At 44.3% G+C, this 14,446-nt stretch overlaps 4 protein-coding genes across 4 annotated transcripts; 3 read left to right on the top strand and 1 right to left on the bottom strand.

Annotated features, from left to right (window-relative positions):
* Positions 1-428: 428 nt before the first annotated feature.
* Positions 429-3,061, top strand: Bfra_003270 (putative homoaconitase protein; the record flags this gene model as incomplete). The annotated part of the gene is made up of 4 exons (XM_037333680.1): positions 429-437; positions 491-749; positions 858-897; positions 949-3,061. The coding sequence occupies 4 exons, from the start codon at positions 429-431 to the stop codon at positions 3,059-3,061; spliced, it is 2,421 nt and encodes an 806-aa protein (XP_037193767.1).
* A 561-nt stretch (positions 3,062-3,622) lies between these two features.
* Positions 3,623-5,007, top strand: Bfra_003269 (putative extracellular scp domain-containing protein pry1 protein; the record flags this gene model as incomplete). Its single annotated transcript, XM_037333679.1, has 3 exons — positions 3,623-4,111; positions 4,198-4,387; positions 4,517-5,007. 3 exons carry the CDS (start codon positions 3,623-3,625, stop codon positions 5,005-5,007), a joined length of 1,170 nt encoding a protein of 389 aa, XP_037193766.1.
* Positions 5,008-6,073: 1,066 nt separating this feature from the next.
* Positions 6,074-7,723, bottom strand: Bfra_003268 (putative duf1479 domain protein; the record flags this gene model as incomplete). Its single annotated transcript, XM_037333678.1, has 3 exons — positions 6,074-6,396; positions 6,469-7,206; positions 7,330-7,723. 3 exons carry the CDS (start codon positions 7,721-7,723, stop codon positions 6,074-6,076), a joined length of 1,455 nt encoding a protein of 484 aa, XP_037193765.1.
* Positions 7,724-10,650: 2,927 nt separating this feature from the next.
* Positions 10,651-13,223, top strand: Bfra_003267 (putative fungal specific transcription protein; the record flags this gene model as incomplete). Its single annotated transcript, XM_037333677.1, has 3 exons — positions 10,651-11,995; positions 12,324-12,809; positions 13,006-13,223. The coding sequence occupies 3 exons, from the start codon at positions 10,651-10,653 to the stop codon at positions 13,221-13,223; spliced, it is 2,049 nt and encodes a 682-aa protein (XP_037193764.1).
* Positions 13,224-14,446: the final 1,223 nt, after the last annotated feature.

Below are 14,446 nucleotides of genomic sequence, written 5' to 3'. Positions count from 1 at the left end.
ACGAAGGTAATCGACCAAATCACAAGAACCGAGGCAAATCGAAGTCTTCAACCAGTTTTTCCAGTTGATTAGAAAGAGGACAAGCAGATTTGAGTAAAGAGATACATATAAAATTGCAACTACATCTGCGACAATTGTGTGTATATCTTCAATATTTTGAAGCCACGCTCTTCAGTCAGTGTTTTATATTCTCCATACGTCGCTTGGTGACAGGGGAGCTCAGAGGTCGGAGCTTCCACCAATCACAACAACGCCGATTCAGGACACGCACACTAGTCGAATATGGGACTAGTATGGCAGAATGACAGTGACCGCTTTGAATCCTTGACGATGATAGGTTATCGGGAATTCTGACGATTGTGCGATAAAATCTGGAGAATTGTTTGAATTTCTCGATATTCAAAAAGAAATCAATGAATTCTTGAGCCATGTTGTTGGTATGTATAGCTTGATTTGAAATTATTTCTTTCGCTGATTATTACTTTGCTAGAGAATTGGTCCAAAGGGCCTGCGAGTCAGGGCTTCCCGTCCTTTACACGAATTGGGAGCTCTCCGCGGGGGCTATCGTGCATATACGGCGACGGCGAGACGTTGGCAAGATGTATTTCACTCGCAGACCGAAGATCCAAACTCTTCGGCCATTCTATCTTCCCTAAAAACTACGCCTCGTGTTGCGCAGACACTCACGGAGAAAATTGTTCAACGATATTCCCTCGGACTTGCGAAGGATAAGGTTGTGAAGTCTGGAGGTATGGAATTAACATTTTACACTACGAGATCCGGAAGACCTATCTCTGCCGGCTTTCATTTTCTATCGAATCAACTTTAAGCATGTATATGTGCTGATATTTTTACAGATTATGTTACCCTCTCACCCCATTACTGCATGACCCATGAGTGAGTCAACATTATCCAAAGCCGCTACTCATCAATTCTAATGATATCTAGCAATTCCTGGCCCGTCGCAACTAAATTCATGTCCATTGGTGCAACCAAAATTCACAATACTAATCAAATTGTTTGCACTCTCGATCACGATGTACAGAACAAAAGCGAAACGAACCTTAAGAAGTACAAACAAATTGAGGAATTTGCACGCCAGCAAGGTGTGGACTTTTACCCCGCAGGACGAGGAATTGGACATCAGATTATGGTAGAGGAAGGATATGCTTGGCCCGGAACTGTCACTGTCGCTTCAGACAGTCACAGTAACATGTATGGTGGTATCGGATGCTTGGGCACACCTATGGTGCGAACAGATGCCGCAAGTATTTGGGCAACAGGTCGAACCTGGTGGCAGATTCCACCAATCGCTAAAGTCACCCTCACTGGAGTTTTACCAATCGGAGTTACAGGGAAAGATGTCATCGTTGCACTTTGCGGTCTATTCAACAGTGACGACGTTCTCAACCACGCCATCGAATTCACAGGATCGGAACAAACAATGCGCAGTTTACCCATCGATGATAGACTTACCATTGCAAACATGACAACCGAATGGGGTGCTCTATCAGGTTTGTTCCCAATTGATTCGGTCCTCGAGAAATGGTTGAGATATAAGGCTACAACAAGTGCAATGTTTGCCCCGAATAACGGCAAAGAACCCCGATTCACCCATGCTCGCATCGATGACTTGGTTCAAAATCAACTTGTAGCAGATAAGGGAGCTACCTACGCCAAATCTTTGTACCTCAACCTTTCGACTCTCTCTCCTTACGTTGCTGGTCCCAACAGTGTCAAAATCGCCACACCAATCCGCGATTTGGAAGCGCAAAAGATCAAACTCAACAAGGCATACCTCGTATCATGTACCAACTCTCGTGCTTCCGATCTTGCTGCTGCTGCCAAGGTTTTCAAGGACGCTGCTGAGTCTTCTCCCGATAAGACTATTCCCAAAATCCCCGAAGGTGTCAATTTCTATATCGCTGCTGCTTCCATTCCCGAGCAAGAAGCCGCCGAAGAAGCAGGTGATTGGCAAGCACTTCTCGCAGCTGGTGCACAACCCTTGCCATCAGGATGCGGCCCATGTATCGGACTTGGTACTGGCTTGTTAGAACCAGGTGAGGTTGGTATCAGTGCAAGTAACCGAAACTTCAAGGGACGTATGGGATCTACCGATGCAAAGGCATATCTGGCGAGTCCTGAGGTTGTCGCTGCCAGCGCTCTTAGTGGCTATATTTCAGGTCCCGGATGGTACCAACCACCTATTGGTGTGAATAAGGTTGTTCTTGGGGAAGGTAATGGAAATGTCGAAGAAGATAAGGCTATCAGCATTGAGGAAGCACTCGAGAAACTCATCTCACAAGCAGAGTCGATCGTCGATGGAGCTGAGTCTAGTCTTTTTGGTACCTCTTCAAAGCCCGAGGAAACGGATTCCGAATCATTAACAGAGATTCTTCCTGGTTTCCCTGAAAAGGTTGAGGGTGAGATTGTTTTCTGTGACGCTGATAACGTCAACACAGATGCTATCTATCCAGGCAAATACACCTACCAAGATGGTGTCTCGGTTGAGAAGATGGCTGAAGTATGCATGGAGAACTACGATAAAGAATTCCGCACGATCGCTCGTGAAGGTGATATCCTAGTCTCCGGCTTTAACTTTGGGTGTGGCAGTTCTAGAGAACAGGCTGCTACTGCCATCCTCGCCAAGAAGATTCCCATGGTGGTTGCTGGAAGCTTCGGAAACATTTTCTCCAGGAATAGCATTAACAATGCTTTGATGGGAGTTGAGGTTCCAAGATTAGTACAAAGACTCAGGGAACACTTTGCCGCTTCTGCACCAGTGCCAAAGAAGGAAGTCACAGAGCCAAGTGAGAATAACGAAAGTCTTGACTCGCCAAAGCCAGCTGAACAAGCCGTACCACAAGGAGAGAAGATTTTAACTAGAAGAACCGGATGGAAGTTTGTATGGGACGTTAGACGAAGCAAGGTAGAGGTGCAGGAAGGTGAGGGTGGTGAGAAGTGGAGTCAGAAGGTTGGAGAGCTACCACCCAATGTGCAAGAAATCATTGCCAGAGGAGGTTTGGAGAAATGGGTCAAGGGAGAGCTTGCGAAAAACTGAGAAAGGTTTTTGAATTGGGAAGTAAACCTGTAAATTCCATGTACACTTGTTAACTCATGAATCAAATAAACCCAAAATCTCACCAAGAACTGTTTGATCGCTCGTAAAATGGATAATTTAGGATTGAATTGCCAGAAGGAAATCACCCCACAAGGGATATGATAGTGAATAGAACAAGGCTCAGGTTTTAGTCGGTATTAAAATCCAAAGACTCAGACTTAGTGAGGATTCCGAATTGATTTTCAGGAAAAGTGCTTAGGTACCTAGGTATATTCACACTCCACGTGTTTGGCGCTGAGAAAGAGTGAATGGGGAGTTCAAAACAATGCGGTGATACTTAAAGCGATATTCCCTCTTGTTGAGCTCAAGCAACTTATTATTATTACTGTGAAATTGAATCTTCAGAGTCCTTCGATTCTTCTGCTTAAGGCCCAAAATACTTCAACCAATTACCTTTCGTTCTTGATTCTACCTTTCCATATTCTCTTGAGGTTCAGGCTTAGGAAACGTCTCTTCAAGAAGTTTCAAACAGCAGTCAAAAAAACAGAACCCGCAGTCATCATGTTTCTTTCGTGCTGGGCCCCTTTCCTTTTGCTCCTTGGATGTGCAATTGGCCAAATTAATATTGAAACCCTGGTTCCAGAAACCTTGGTAACCTTATCATCATCAGATGATACTCCAACCCCAACCGCGATCCAGACTCTGGTTTCCCTACTGGTCGATACTTTCACAGCGCCCAGTTCTCCCTCGAAAACAGAGCTCCCATTTCCGTCTTCTCTGACACAAACATCTCGCAGTCTTAGTCAAAATGATTCTCAAGCTACTTCAGCTGCTTCTAGCCCAAACAAGATTCAGACTTCAGTCCCGCCCTTGAGCACTCAAGCCTCTCCAAAGGAAACAGGATTCAATACACCAGGGCAGTTCAAGATTCAGATCCTTAACGCCCAGAATTGGTATCGAGCTGCGCATGGAGCACTTCCTCTTGTTTGGAATGATACTTTGGCTAATTCCAGTTCGGGTTGGGTCGCGGGATGTGTATGGGATCTTGAGGTATGTCTTCCTTCGACGCGGCGCATCCATATCTTAAGGTGTATTCATACGTCGGCTGTTATACTTACTTACACTTGGATTTACAGTCAACTCCTGGAATAGGAAAATCCTTTGTATCTGCTATACCCACCAGCGTCTTCGGAATCGTCAACTACTTGGGACTTGAACGCCAGTTCTATAATTGGTCAGAGCCAGGACCGACGAATTCTACCAAACAATTTACGCAGATGGTATGGAAAAGCACGACGTCCGTTGGGTGTGCTTGGAATAATTGCCGTAAGTCCTTCCGCTCAGTTTAGATCATGTTGGAATAATTATGCACATCTCTCATGCTTGGAATCTAGAAATCTACGATCCCGGTAGTCAAGAGCAAGAATGATAGACTAACATAAACTTGCGTCCTAGCACCCGGCTCATCACCAGACCCCGCTACGCCTGGAGTTTCCCTGTTTCTCCTGTGTCAATACTATCCCAAAGGCAATCAGGGAACTATCACAGACTGGAAGGACAATGTGGGAGAGCTAGAGTCTGGAAGTCTGGGGGAAGGCGTTGTTGCTGCTGATGGTTTTGGACTGAGTAGTCTGACTACTGCGATTACTGCAAGCGGCGGAACAAGTGGAAATAGTGCAGCAAGTACAATAAGTAGTCTTTCCACAGCTGCCACTGGAAAAGATGTTGAAAGTCTGGCTAATAAGCTGGGTACCAGTCGGTTTGCGATGGTTATCAGCTCGGCTATTGTCATTGGTTCACTTGCCTGGCATCCTTTAGCTTTGGTACCTCTGTTTTTGGCTGTTGGGTTCGCAGATGCAAAGCCCGGATTGGACGTTTCTGCTCTTCTTAAAAAAACCGTTGACATGGAATCGGTATCCAGGGTGACCAATACGCAAACCGCTTAATAATTATCCCCCGCTAGTAGAGCCTGGGTTTAATCCACCTGCACAATTTCAAACCTCGATGCCAGAGGCGTAAATTAGTATAGAAGTAAATACAATGCTAAGCCACTTGTATGGAATGAAAGTCTTGCTGCTTGCTGATAGTGAAGCTTGGGTCAAATGGCGTCTTTAAGTTTCACTCTCTCATATGTAACGTAACACTCATGCAGTACCTTTCAAATTTTTAATACAGAAGCTGGATTGTGCATGATGAAAGTCTGCCCCAGCTAACAAAAATACGATACGCAAGAGCGTGAAGGGGATTGAAATCTTTGATATTATTGATACTTAGGCGGAGCAAGCCAATTTTTCCTCTGCTGGTGATGGTATCACAAATGTTACAACAGATTACTCTGGTACATCGTAGAAAGACACAACACAATTTTGATATGCCTAGAACACTATTCGCAAATTCCTCTCCGTTATCTATATGCTAGATCCAAGCCTCTAATTCATAACTGTTATCTTGATGCGTGTTCATGATTGAGAATTAAGAACCTTGAACCCTCCAAGTTTAAGTGAGTATTCTGACACGAAGTCGATTTTAGCCATCGGAACTTCACCGACAGGTACCAACAAGTCAGCTTGGCATATATGATATGTGAGTATCTTCCGTCAGGAAACTCGGTGGCTATTTTTCACCAGTATTCAAAATGGGCGGATGATATTAAAAAATTTGGTCCTGAATATATGCAGATCAATGTCGAGATTTTTGGTATGACTCATTGCTATTGACTCTTGCTCGCCACTACTTGATGTATCCTATCATTGAGCTATGCTACAATGTCAATTTTCCCTTCCCGATAGTACCTAAGATGAGTAAATTCCTAATCTGACACTTCTCTCCCTCAACGTAGGCAAAGAAATATCAGAATTGGATGTGCACAAGGAGATCCGACGCCGTTCCATCCTGTCTCCGTCCATCATGATTAACTCCCCACTGCGATTTGAGACCACTGTCATGAAATCATTATCTTTTCCCTTCCCATCCTGTCTTCCGTCAAACGATCAGAAAACCATCTACATTCCTCTAAAAGCCCATATAATTATTTCCGATCTCAACAGCCTTTTCAACACCAGCTCCCTTTTCGCTTTCAACAACAAATTTGCTCAAACCCATAGCCCGCAATCCCTCTTCACCAGTCCAGGACTCAACTTCTTCGAGACCTGGTCGACCAATATGCTCACTCTCGCCCTTTCCACCTGGGAAATCCGGACCTGGAACGCCGGAGAGAAAGGTATCACGTTGACGGGCAAGTGCTTCGGCATTGATAGGAGTGAGAGGACAGGCGGGAATATAGAGGACGGAACTGTCGGATTTGCCCGCATGAGTTTTGTCCACGGCATGGATCACTATAAGGTAACAAAGTTAGTCAATGCAACTGTGCAAATATGGTAACAAGATTCGGGAGATAAAAAACTTACTATCACAGTGCCAAGCAACGTAGTCACCTGGATTAATCTTTGGAATATGAACCATAGTATTCTTCAAATCTAAATGTGGGTGAAGCTTTTCGGTCATCTCCTGTCCATGACTTGGGGTAGCACCATGAAGGGCAGTGGTCATCTGATCAGATGGAATCAATTTCCAATTATCGGGACTAAGGTATTCTGCAGTATATTCATCCTCCTTTCCCTCCGGCAATTCTTTGATGGGCTCAAAGAAAGGTCGGAGCAAGAAGTAAGCGGTAGCAAGCTTGATAAGTGGATTGACCTTCAATGTGCCTTCTCCAGGCGCAGTGTGGGACATGCTGAGCCAGGCCTGGAACATGCGAAGCATGGAGCAGCTTCCTCCACCATGATAGAGATCGCTAACAGCAGGTACACGGGATGAAGACTCGAAAGGATCAAATTCTTCCCACTTTCCTTGGAAGATGGCGTCATATACTCCGTTGATACCGTAGCCATTGGGTTCCCAGCGTTCAACAGATCCGCCATCGGCGTGAGGACCGAGAGCAAAGATGGCATCACCAGGCTGACGAATGCGAACACGATCAGCGTAAGTGACAGGTTGAGAAATTGAAATGGGTGAGTTAGGATCGACGGAGTGCCAGAGGCTGAGGAGGAACTTTTGAGCAATGATCATGTTTGGATGACCACGAGCTTTAACTTGTGGTGGTGACCAGTAGAGTTCGTAGACTTGTGGATCATTAGCTGGGAAGCCTGTTTTTGTCAGCTTTGTTTAGTCATGATTGTTTGCTTGATACCCAAGAGGAAGACTGTCAATGAAATTTGGGGTAACATGGATGGATGAGAATGTAAAATAAAACCATAAAGATAACTTACCCTTAGTACTAGGGTTCAACTTAACGTAATCTTCGACCTCCTGCTTATAACCTCTCGCAGTTGTCTCATCCACGACACCCCTAATAACAAGTGCACCCTTATCTCTCATATCTTTCAACTGCTCCTCACTTACGTTCTTCTCAAGAACATCCTTGAAAGTCACACTTGGGATAATTTTCGGGCCCAACTCCGCAACTTTTCGATTCTCGACTGCAAGTTGCTCAACAAGGCGAGTGAAAGATGCTTGAACAGCCTCCTCATGGCCGCGGATAAGGTTGCGCTTGATATCAGCAAAACGTTCGGGAAGTGGTGTGGGCTTGGCGCCAGAGAGTGAGACGAAGACCGAAGAGATATCGCCTTCTTCCTTTGGGTTTATGACATTCATGGAAGACATACTGATTGATTTAGCTTGTGTTGCGAGGGTGCGAATTGTGAACTTGGGTTTGTGGTTGACAAGAGAGGATTTATGGATGGTAAAGTTGGGTTTGTGATTAAGAAGAGAAGATGCTTGGCGGCCTGCGGAGACGAGGCGCGTGTGAGACAACATGGAGACGAATGCGAGCTTGTGACTACTCTCTATACTCTGAGACTTGGATGAGTGGTGAATGCTCTTTATGCCGAGAACTTGGACTGAAAACTAGGTACAAAGAAATTCTTAAGTGAATGTCTCGAATACTTCGAAAACAACAGAGATTTGGATGGGTGTTTGCAATTGCTCGTAAATGAGAGTTTATGTAAAGATCATTTGGTCTATGGAGTGAAATCCGAACGTCTTCAATATAAAAAATGTATTCAGACCGTCATTACATTTCATGCATATTGGTGAATCTCATACGGCACTAGTTGTTTTGGCGGCATGACCAATTCGAGAAGTCCGATGACCGTGGTGTGGCTGTGATAGTGAGTGCGTGTAATATTCAGGAACCTGTGCACAGACAACAAAATTGAATGGCGGGGTAGCATGGAATCGAATTTGGGAGGTTTGCCGGACAATTTCCAAAATGCAGCTTTGGCACATGATTTGATAATGGTGACGATGATGACAACAGCCTCTTGAGAATTCGCTTCGCTTCCAAAATGTGACGTTACAGATGTGAATTCACTGAGGCTTGAGCTGCATCCCGCCTTCTCAAATATCACCCTGCTTATCTACCAAGCGAAAATGGGCCACGGTCAATTGTTAGTATAATATGTCTCTCGCTCTATTCATCCGCTACTCTCAGGGCTGGAGCATTGATATAGTTGCCTACGATGGTGTATTTGATATTCCTATCAAAACATCTGAATGCAAACAGCCAATAATGGGACAACAAGAGCCGTAGCTACCCGAATCCGAGGTAGTGCAAGAAATCAGTTGTGTGCGAAGTAACTTCGCATTCACTTGTGCCACGAAATTTTGATCATGTTGTGTTGCTCTAGGCAGTTATTAGTTTCGAACTTTATGGGACGACCGAACTGGAGTAGAACGGGAGACTACTTGATTAGCAGAGGGGGAAAAGTCAATTGAGCTGTCGATAGACATGTTTGGACTGGGACAATAGGGGACAAAGTGCTTTTGATTACTTAGTCAGAAAGATCGGAAGATAAGCAACGGCTGATACGGGTGAGACAAGGTCAATGATGTGTGCATTTGGCTTTTGATCAAACGTAACTTGAGCTCAAGGTTTCCAAGTGATGGAGTTTGTGACAAGCAACCCAAGTTTGCCATGCCCCTTCAAGTACCGATTCTGAAAGATTCGGCTTCCATTATAATGCACTACGGAGGTATGTTGAGGGTGAAGAATCAATGGCAAGCGTCTGAGCTTTTCCTGAACTTCAAATCACCAATGCGGCTCTACTCAAGTGTCGAAAGCAACAAAGGTGGGTAGATTGCGATACAAACCATAGAAGAAAGCCAGGCTTAGGAGGTAGTTATTCGACACCTTATGAACACTTCCACGTACTTAGTTGACAGTGATCACAGCGTGCATGGCTCATGGACCCGGCTAACCGTGCAGCTGCGTTCTCCCAGAGTTTCTATTCAGATTCCTGCCACAAAGTTCTGTTGAAGATATGATCCATTTGCCCCCCAATACACCAAGATATCATATCAAGTCCCGTTCTCGATTGAATATTGTGGTAAGTTGCTGTCACTCTTTTAAAATATTTCATGCACCTCGTGCAGATGTTTTAACGAATGCGAAAGATTGAGAGATGGTATTGGACTGCTTGTTTCGAGTGGGGAATTAAACTGCTCCATTGTATATTTTTATATCGAACGAGAAGGGCCTTATATAACCTCAGTTAGATATCCGAGGTCTATTCGCAGAACAAATGGCGTCAATGTGCGACATGCGGTTGTTGATGTTGCTCACAAATGTCGTCTTGGTGGTTCTCGATTATCGCCATGGTGAGATAGAAATGATTGAAGCGGCACGCCATGGCTGGAACACATTTGATATTGTAGTCGAACACTTAGATGTTGGTATCCCATCAATGGACGGGATCAGATTTCACAATCAAAAGTTCGTTCGGAACCCAATATTTTGTTTGGAGTGAGGTTCGTTTCGTCCAGGACCTTTGGTCCGAGCCTGATTATGTAAGGCTAAGGTTTTTTTTTTTGCATTGCATGATTGCACTAACTACCTACCTTGGTATGCTCACCTCAGCAACTTTTGCAGCAGTCATCAGTCGTACAAAAACTTTCTTCAAAACCCTTCCGGCTGGACAATTGAGCCTTAGGGACGATTTGATTATCTACTCAAAAATATTGAAGGATGCTATTAAGCCCGGCGTAAGATTATGTGGCTTTGAAATTGGATTTCCCCCTCAATGGATATCTAACCTCAAGGTACTATTACCTCGTCAGCTTTGAAGCTGAGAATTAAGAGTCCTATGGGCCTTTCTTGTGTCATGATAGAAAGATAGATGTTGTACCAAGAGCTAAACGTATTTGGAAACTCCGCTCACAACTAAGGTGGATCTTCAACCTTTCCACGTCTCTATCGCCTGTCTCGGAAGATTTCCCCTGCGTCTTCATCAGAGGCGCTGATAGTCGTGCATGGTGGAAAGTTTGCTACATCCTCTTGTTGTGTAAGATCACACGGCCATCTGAAAGACTTCAAGAACCTTTATTTCAAGGCTGCTGGAAGAGCTTGGTCCACTTTATTTTGCATTTGACCTTGGCTGTTGGACTTTCTCATCTATAAGAAACAATAGGATGAGATCACCATAGGCGCTCCTGTCTGCAACTGCTTGGTTTAATGATTCCGGAAGAAGTTAAATCCGCCACATGAATCATCTCCGACAGAAATTGCACTCGCCACACCACACTCCGACACAATGTTTAAATTTGTAGCTTCCGATGGGACTGGATCCATCAAGAGACAACAGGCGCAAAAGGCATGTGACTCCTGCAGAAAGCGGAAGAAGCGATGTAACCATGGTAGTAATGCAATTTCAACGAATTCTTCGCCTGTAAGAGCATCTAGCCAAGTCAACTCCGATGAACGGGTTTCTCAAGCAGCCAAGCCATACACTGCAAGTATCCTCTCTTGTACCACGGATGCCGGGTATCAAAGCACAACGCCTCATGAGGAGCCTGGCCATATCTCTCCTGTTGCGTCAACTTTAACAAGCAGTGATCAAGACCTTGAAGCTGCTAGGATATTGAGCGGTGGTACTCGTACTCAAGCAAATACGTCTCACTCCCAAGAACCTACTGGTATTCAGTCTCGATTCATTGGAGATTTGAACCCAGAATCAATTTTTCTGGCTGCTACCAGTCCAGATGCCATTCGTGGCGTATTACCGGACAGCGTTGGAGTATACCTCTCTTCAACACTCGGGAAAAAGCCTCATCATTTCTCGAATTTACAACAGACAAGCTCCAACTTATTCTATGGATGTCCGCCTTTGGTCCGTAATGTTCTGGTGCCTCTCATAGAACAGGAGTGTCTATCTACGATACCACCTATGCCCCATCTTAAAGCGTTATCTCGGATATACTTTGAGAAGATTAACACCATCTTTCCCATCATCAATGAGACCGTGTTCCGCAATCTAGCCCCTTCAGTCCCTTGTCGGGCTTTATTGGAACAAGCCATTTGCTTGGCAGCATCCAAGAGTTTCGCTGCTGCGGATCATCTCATACTGGATGAAGCAGGCCCCCCGATGACCTGCAAAGCGTTCGGCGAAAAGGTGTCCGGTGCAATGAGGTTGACCATTGAACTAGGCATTGTGACCGACAAGATTGTCCTGATTGAAGCCCTCTGTCTCCTCTCCCTATTCATCGACAATTCTAGCAGTGAGGATCTTGCATCTCAATTCTCTGGAAAAGCTACTCATTACCTTGAAGGCATGGGATTACATCTCGAAGGTCAGGTGGAGGATGCAAGTGCAAAGCTTCTATGTTGCGTATATGCGTTAGATCGCATGAATGCTGCATTCCATGGCCGTCCTGTCTTGATGCATGAACGAGACATGAGGAAAGATCTCCACCAATGCTTTAATCAGCAACAACCTTCCTTCCGTCTATTTTTACAGGTAATATCATTACTTGACAATGTCATCGAGATATATCGACCCCTGAACCAGTCAGAACAAGGCGGTATGGACGTTCAATTCCCTGCTTTTGAAGAGTTGGTGTTGAATTGCGCGGCTGCGCATATTGGTACTTCCTCTCTTGGTATGTTATCCTCTAATCACCTTACTTCTCCTCTTGGGGTATCCAATATCCTGGACTGCAGTCCGATAACCTGAGCTCTTTAAGTTTATTTTTTCTCGAATTATTGAGTTCTTGTGGAATTTTAAAATTATCTTGAATGTTCTGAAATCGTTGAATTTTGCATATCACATGAATGCTTGAAGTATTCGTTTTCAAATCGATGCTGATCATTGAATAATACCCAACCTTCACACCAAGTCTACCAATCGGGAATATTGAATTGCTCTATCTAATTTTCGTTTATGATACGTGCTTGCTTTGATTGATATTTTACTCATACAGTGTCTAGCAACAATTGAAATTTTCTACCACAGCATCTCTATTATTTCTCATCGATCCCATATTTGGGCCGAACCCAAGCGTTCCACATCCTCTTACCTTCGACAAACTCTCTCAACCAGTATTCTCTCATCGACCACTTCTCACGAGCTACGAGACCAACTTGTTCTATTTCCTTTCGTGCCATACGCTATATCGCTTTCTCTGAGCATTGCTTATCGAGAAATGCGCCACAACAAACTACCTGTCCATCGGATGCGCGCTCGAGGTCAATTCCAAGCTAGCTGTAGGCTCTTGGAAGGCCTTGAAAGTCAATACTGTACTGCTGCTAATGCTGCAAATATGGGAAAGAAAATGCTCAGGGAAATCGATCGAGTATTTTCTACCGTCTCTTCGGAGTATAAAACTACGGCGCCACAGCAAGATGTCAGCAACACTACCGAGAACATTTCAATCTTCAATGATCACAGTACATCAATGACTGATACTGAGAATCGTGAGTCCTACACTTTTCATTTCTGTATAATTTATTTCTGATATAACCTTCCCTCCCCAACATATTAGGCAGTTCAGCCGATTTATTGTTTCGCCCAAATTCACTTTCCGGAATTATTTTAATATAATGTCATCATCTTTCAAAAGACTTCAATGTCTTGATTCATTGCAATCCTCAAATCTGACCTTCGAAACAGAATCTGTTGCGCCCACCTCCAACGCTCAAATCCCTCCGTCGATCGCTCCAATATATACTGGGATGCAAGACTTCGATCCATCACTCTTCGACCTTAATGCTACGGGTGATATCGATCTCTTCTCTATGTTCGACCCTTCCTTTGATCTTGTCGGCTTCGACGCTTGCCTGGAAGGCAACCTGAACCTGGGATTTCCCACCCCAGCACCTCATCCCTAACAAAACTTAACCTCTAATTTGATGGCTGATGAACATCTGAAGGCTCGCATCTGCCGAAGCGAGATCGGGCAGGTCAAACTATAATCTAACGATAAAATCTCGCATTTCTGGATCTAGATACGGCCTCCTGATTGTTCAAGATGGTCCCTTAGTTTTGGACAATCAGTTTATTGCAGCCTTAAATTCTTGACAAAGCTGAAAATTCTGTATACAATATTATGCTACTTGTCAGTGCGGATTATGGATCACATTGATGGGCAGCGAAGTTGCTCGCTGAGCAAAGTGACAGTGTAGGACCTATACTATCTTGTCTGTACATAATTGAAGACGGTTGTAACGTGGCGTTTCCAAGACAACTCCTAAATGGTATCAAATACGAGGGAGCGGTTATGTATATATTGAGACACCAATGTTTTTAATTTGATGTATCCAAAGAACATGAGAAAGTCATCGTTCCTCTTAAAGGGTCGCTTTGCATACGCTCCCTTACTGAGTCTGGCAACGGTTGCAATACACTATTCTGCAGGATCCAAACTTTCTTGTGTTCTTGACACGTCTGTGCATTGACAATCCTTTTGATGTATTTGTAGTCTATATCAGCGCAGCAATATCCGCCCTGTCGAATGTTTCGTCAAGCTCTACTCACCTATTCAAGCCTAGATACCCTACTGCTCAATATCTTCCTTCAAATCATGCCGTTGGCTTATGCTGCTTTTTAGATCAGAAATTGAGACTTCAGAGAACCCATATAGCCAAAGTAAGATGATAACAATTTGGGATGGAGTGAAGGACAAATTACGTGCTGCTGATCCGCTCATCATGTGAAATCACGTTGGCTTATGTAATCGAGCACGTCTTTTTCATCACCTTCCTACCTTGATCATCGTTGCATTGAAATAAGGGAACGACAGTCGATGAATAGCATCTTCATTGAATGTCTTCCTCGCATATATTTGTAGATTTCTGACCTCAAATTACTCAATTCCCCTAAACATGGTTGCAGGATATGGTATACATTATGTCGTGCATCCAAGCTGCTTCCCATGGTCAATCTGATGGTAGTTGCAGAAAACTTGAAATCTGGCTCGTAAATCTTCTTCTCATATCTGTCTACTTGATTCAAGACTTTTGAGAAGAAGACATATCGTTCAAGTCTTTCGATCTTTGCCACTCTCCATGGGCAAGGCTACAAGACGCCGAGACACCCCTTCGATTATCAACCG

This window comes from Botrytis fragariae (genome assembly GCF_013461495.1).
Source record: "Botrytis fragariae strain BVB16 chromosome Unknown tig00000045, whole genome shotgun sequence".
Lineage (NCBI taxonomy): Eukaryota > Fungi > Ascomycota > Leotiomycetes > Helotiales > Sclerotiniaceae > Botrytis > Botrytis fragariae.
Note: the sequence above shows the minus strand (reverse complement) of the source record. Positions and strands in the feature narration are given on the sequence as shown.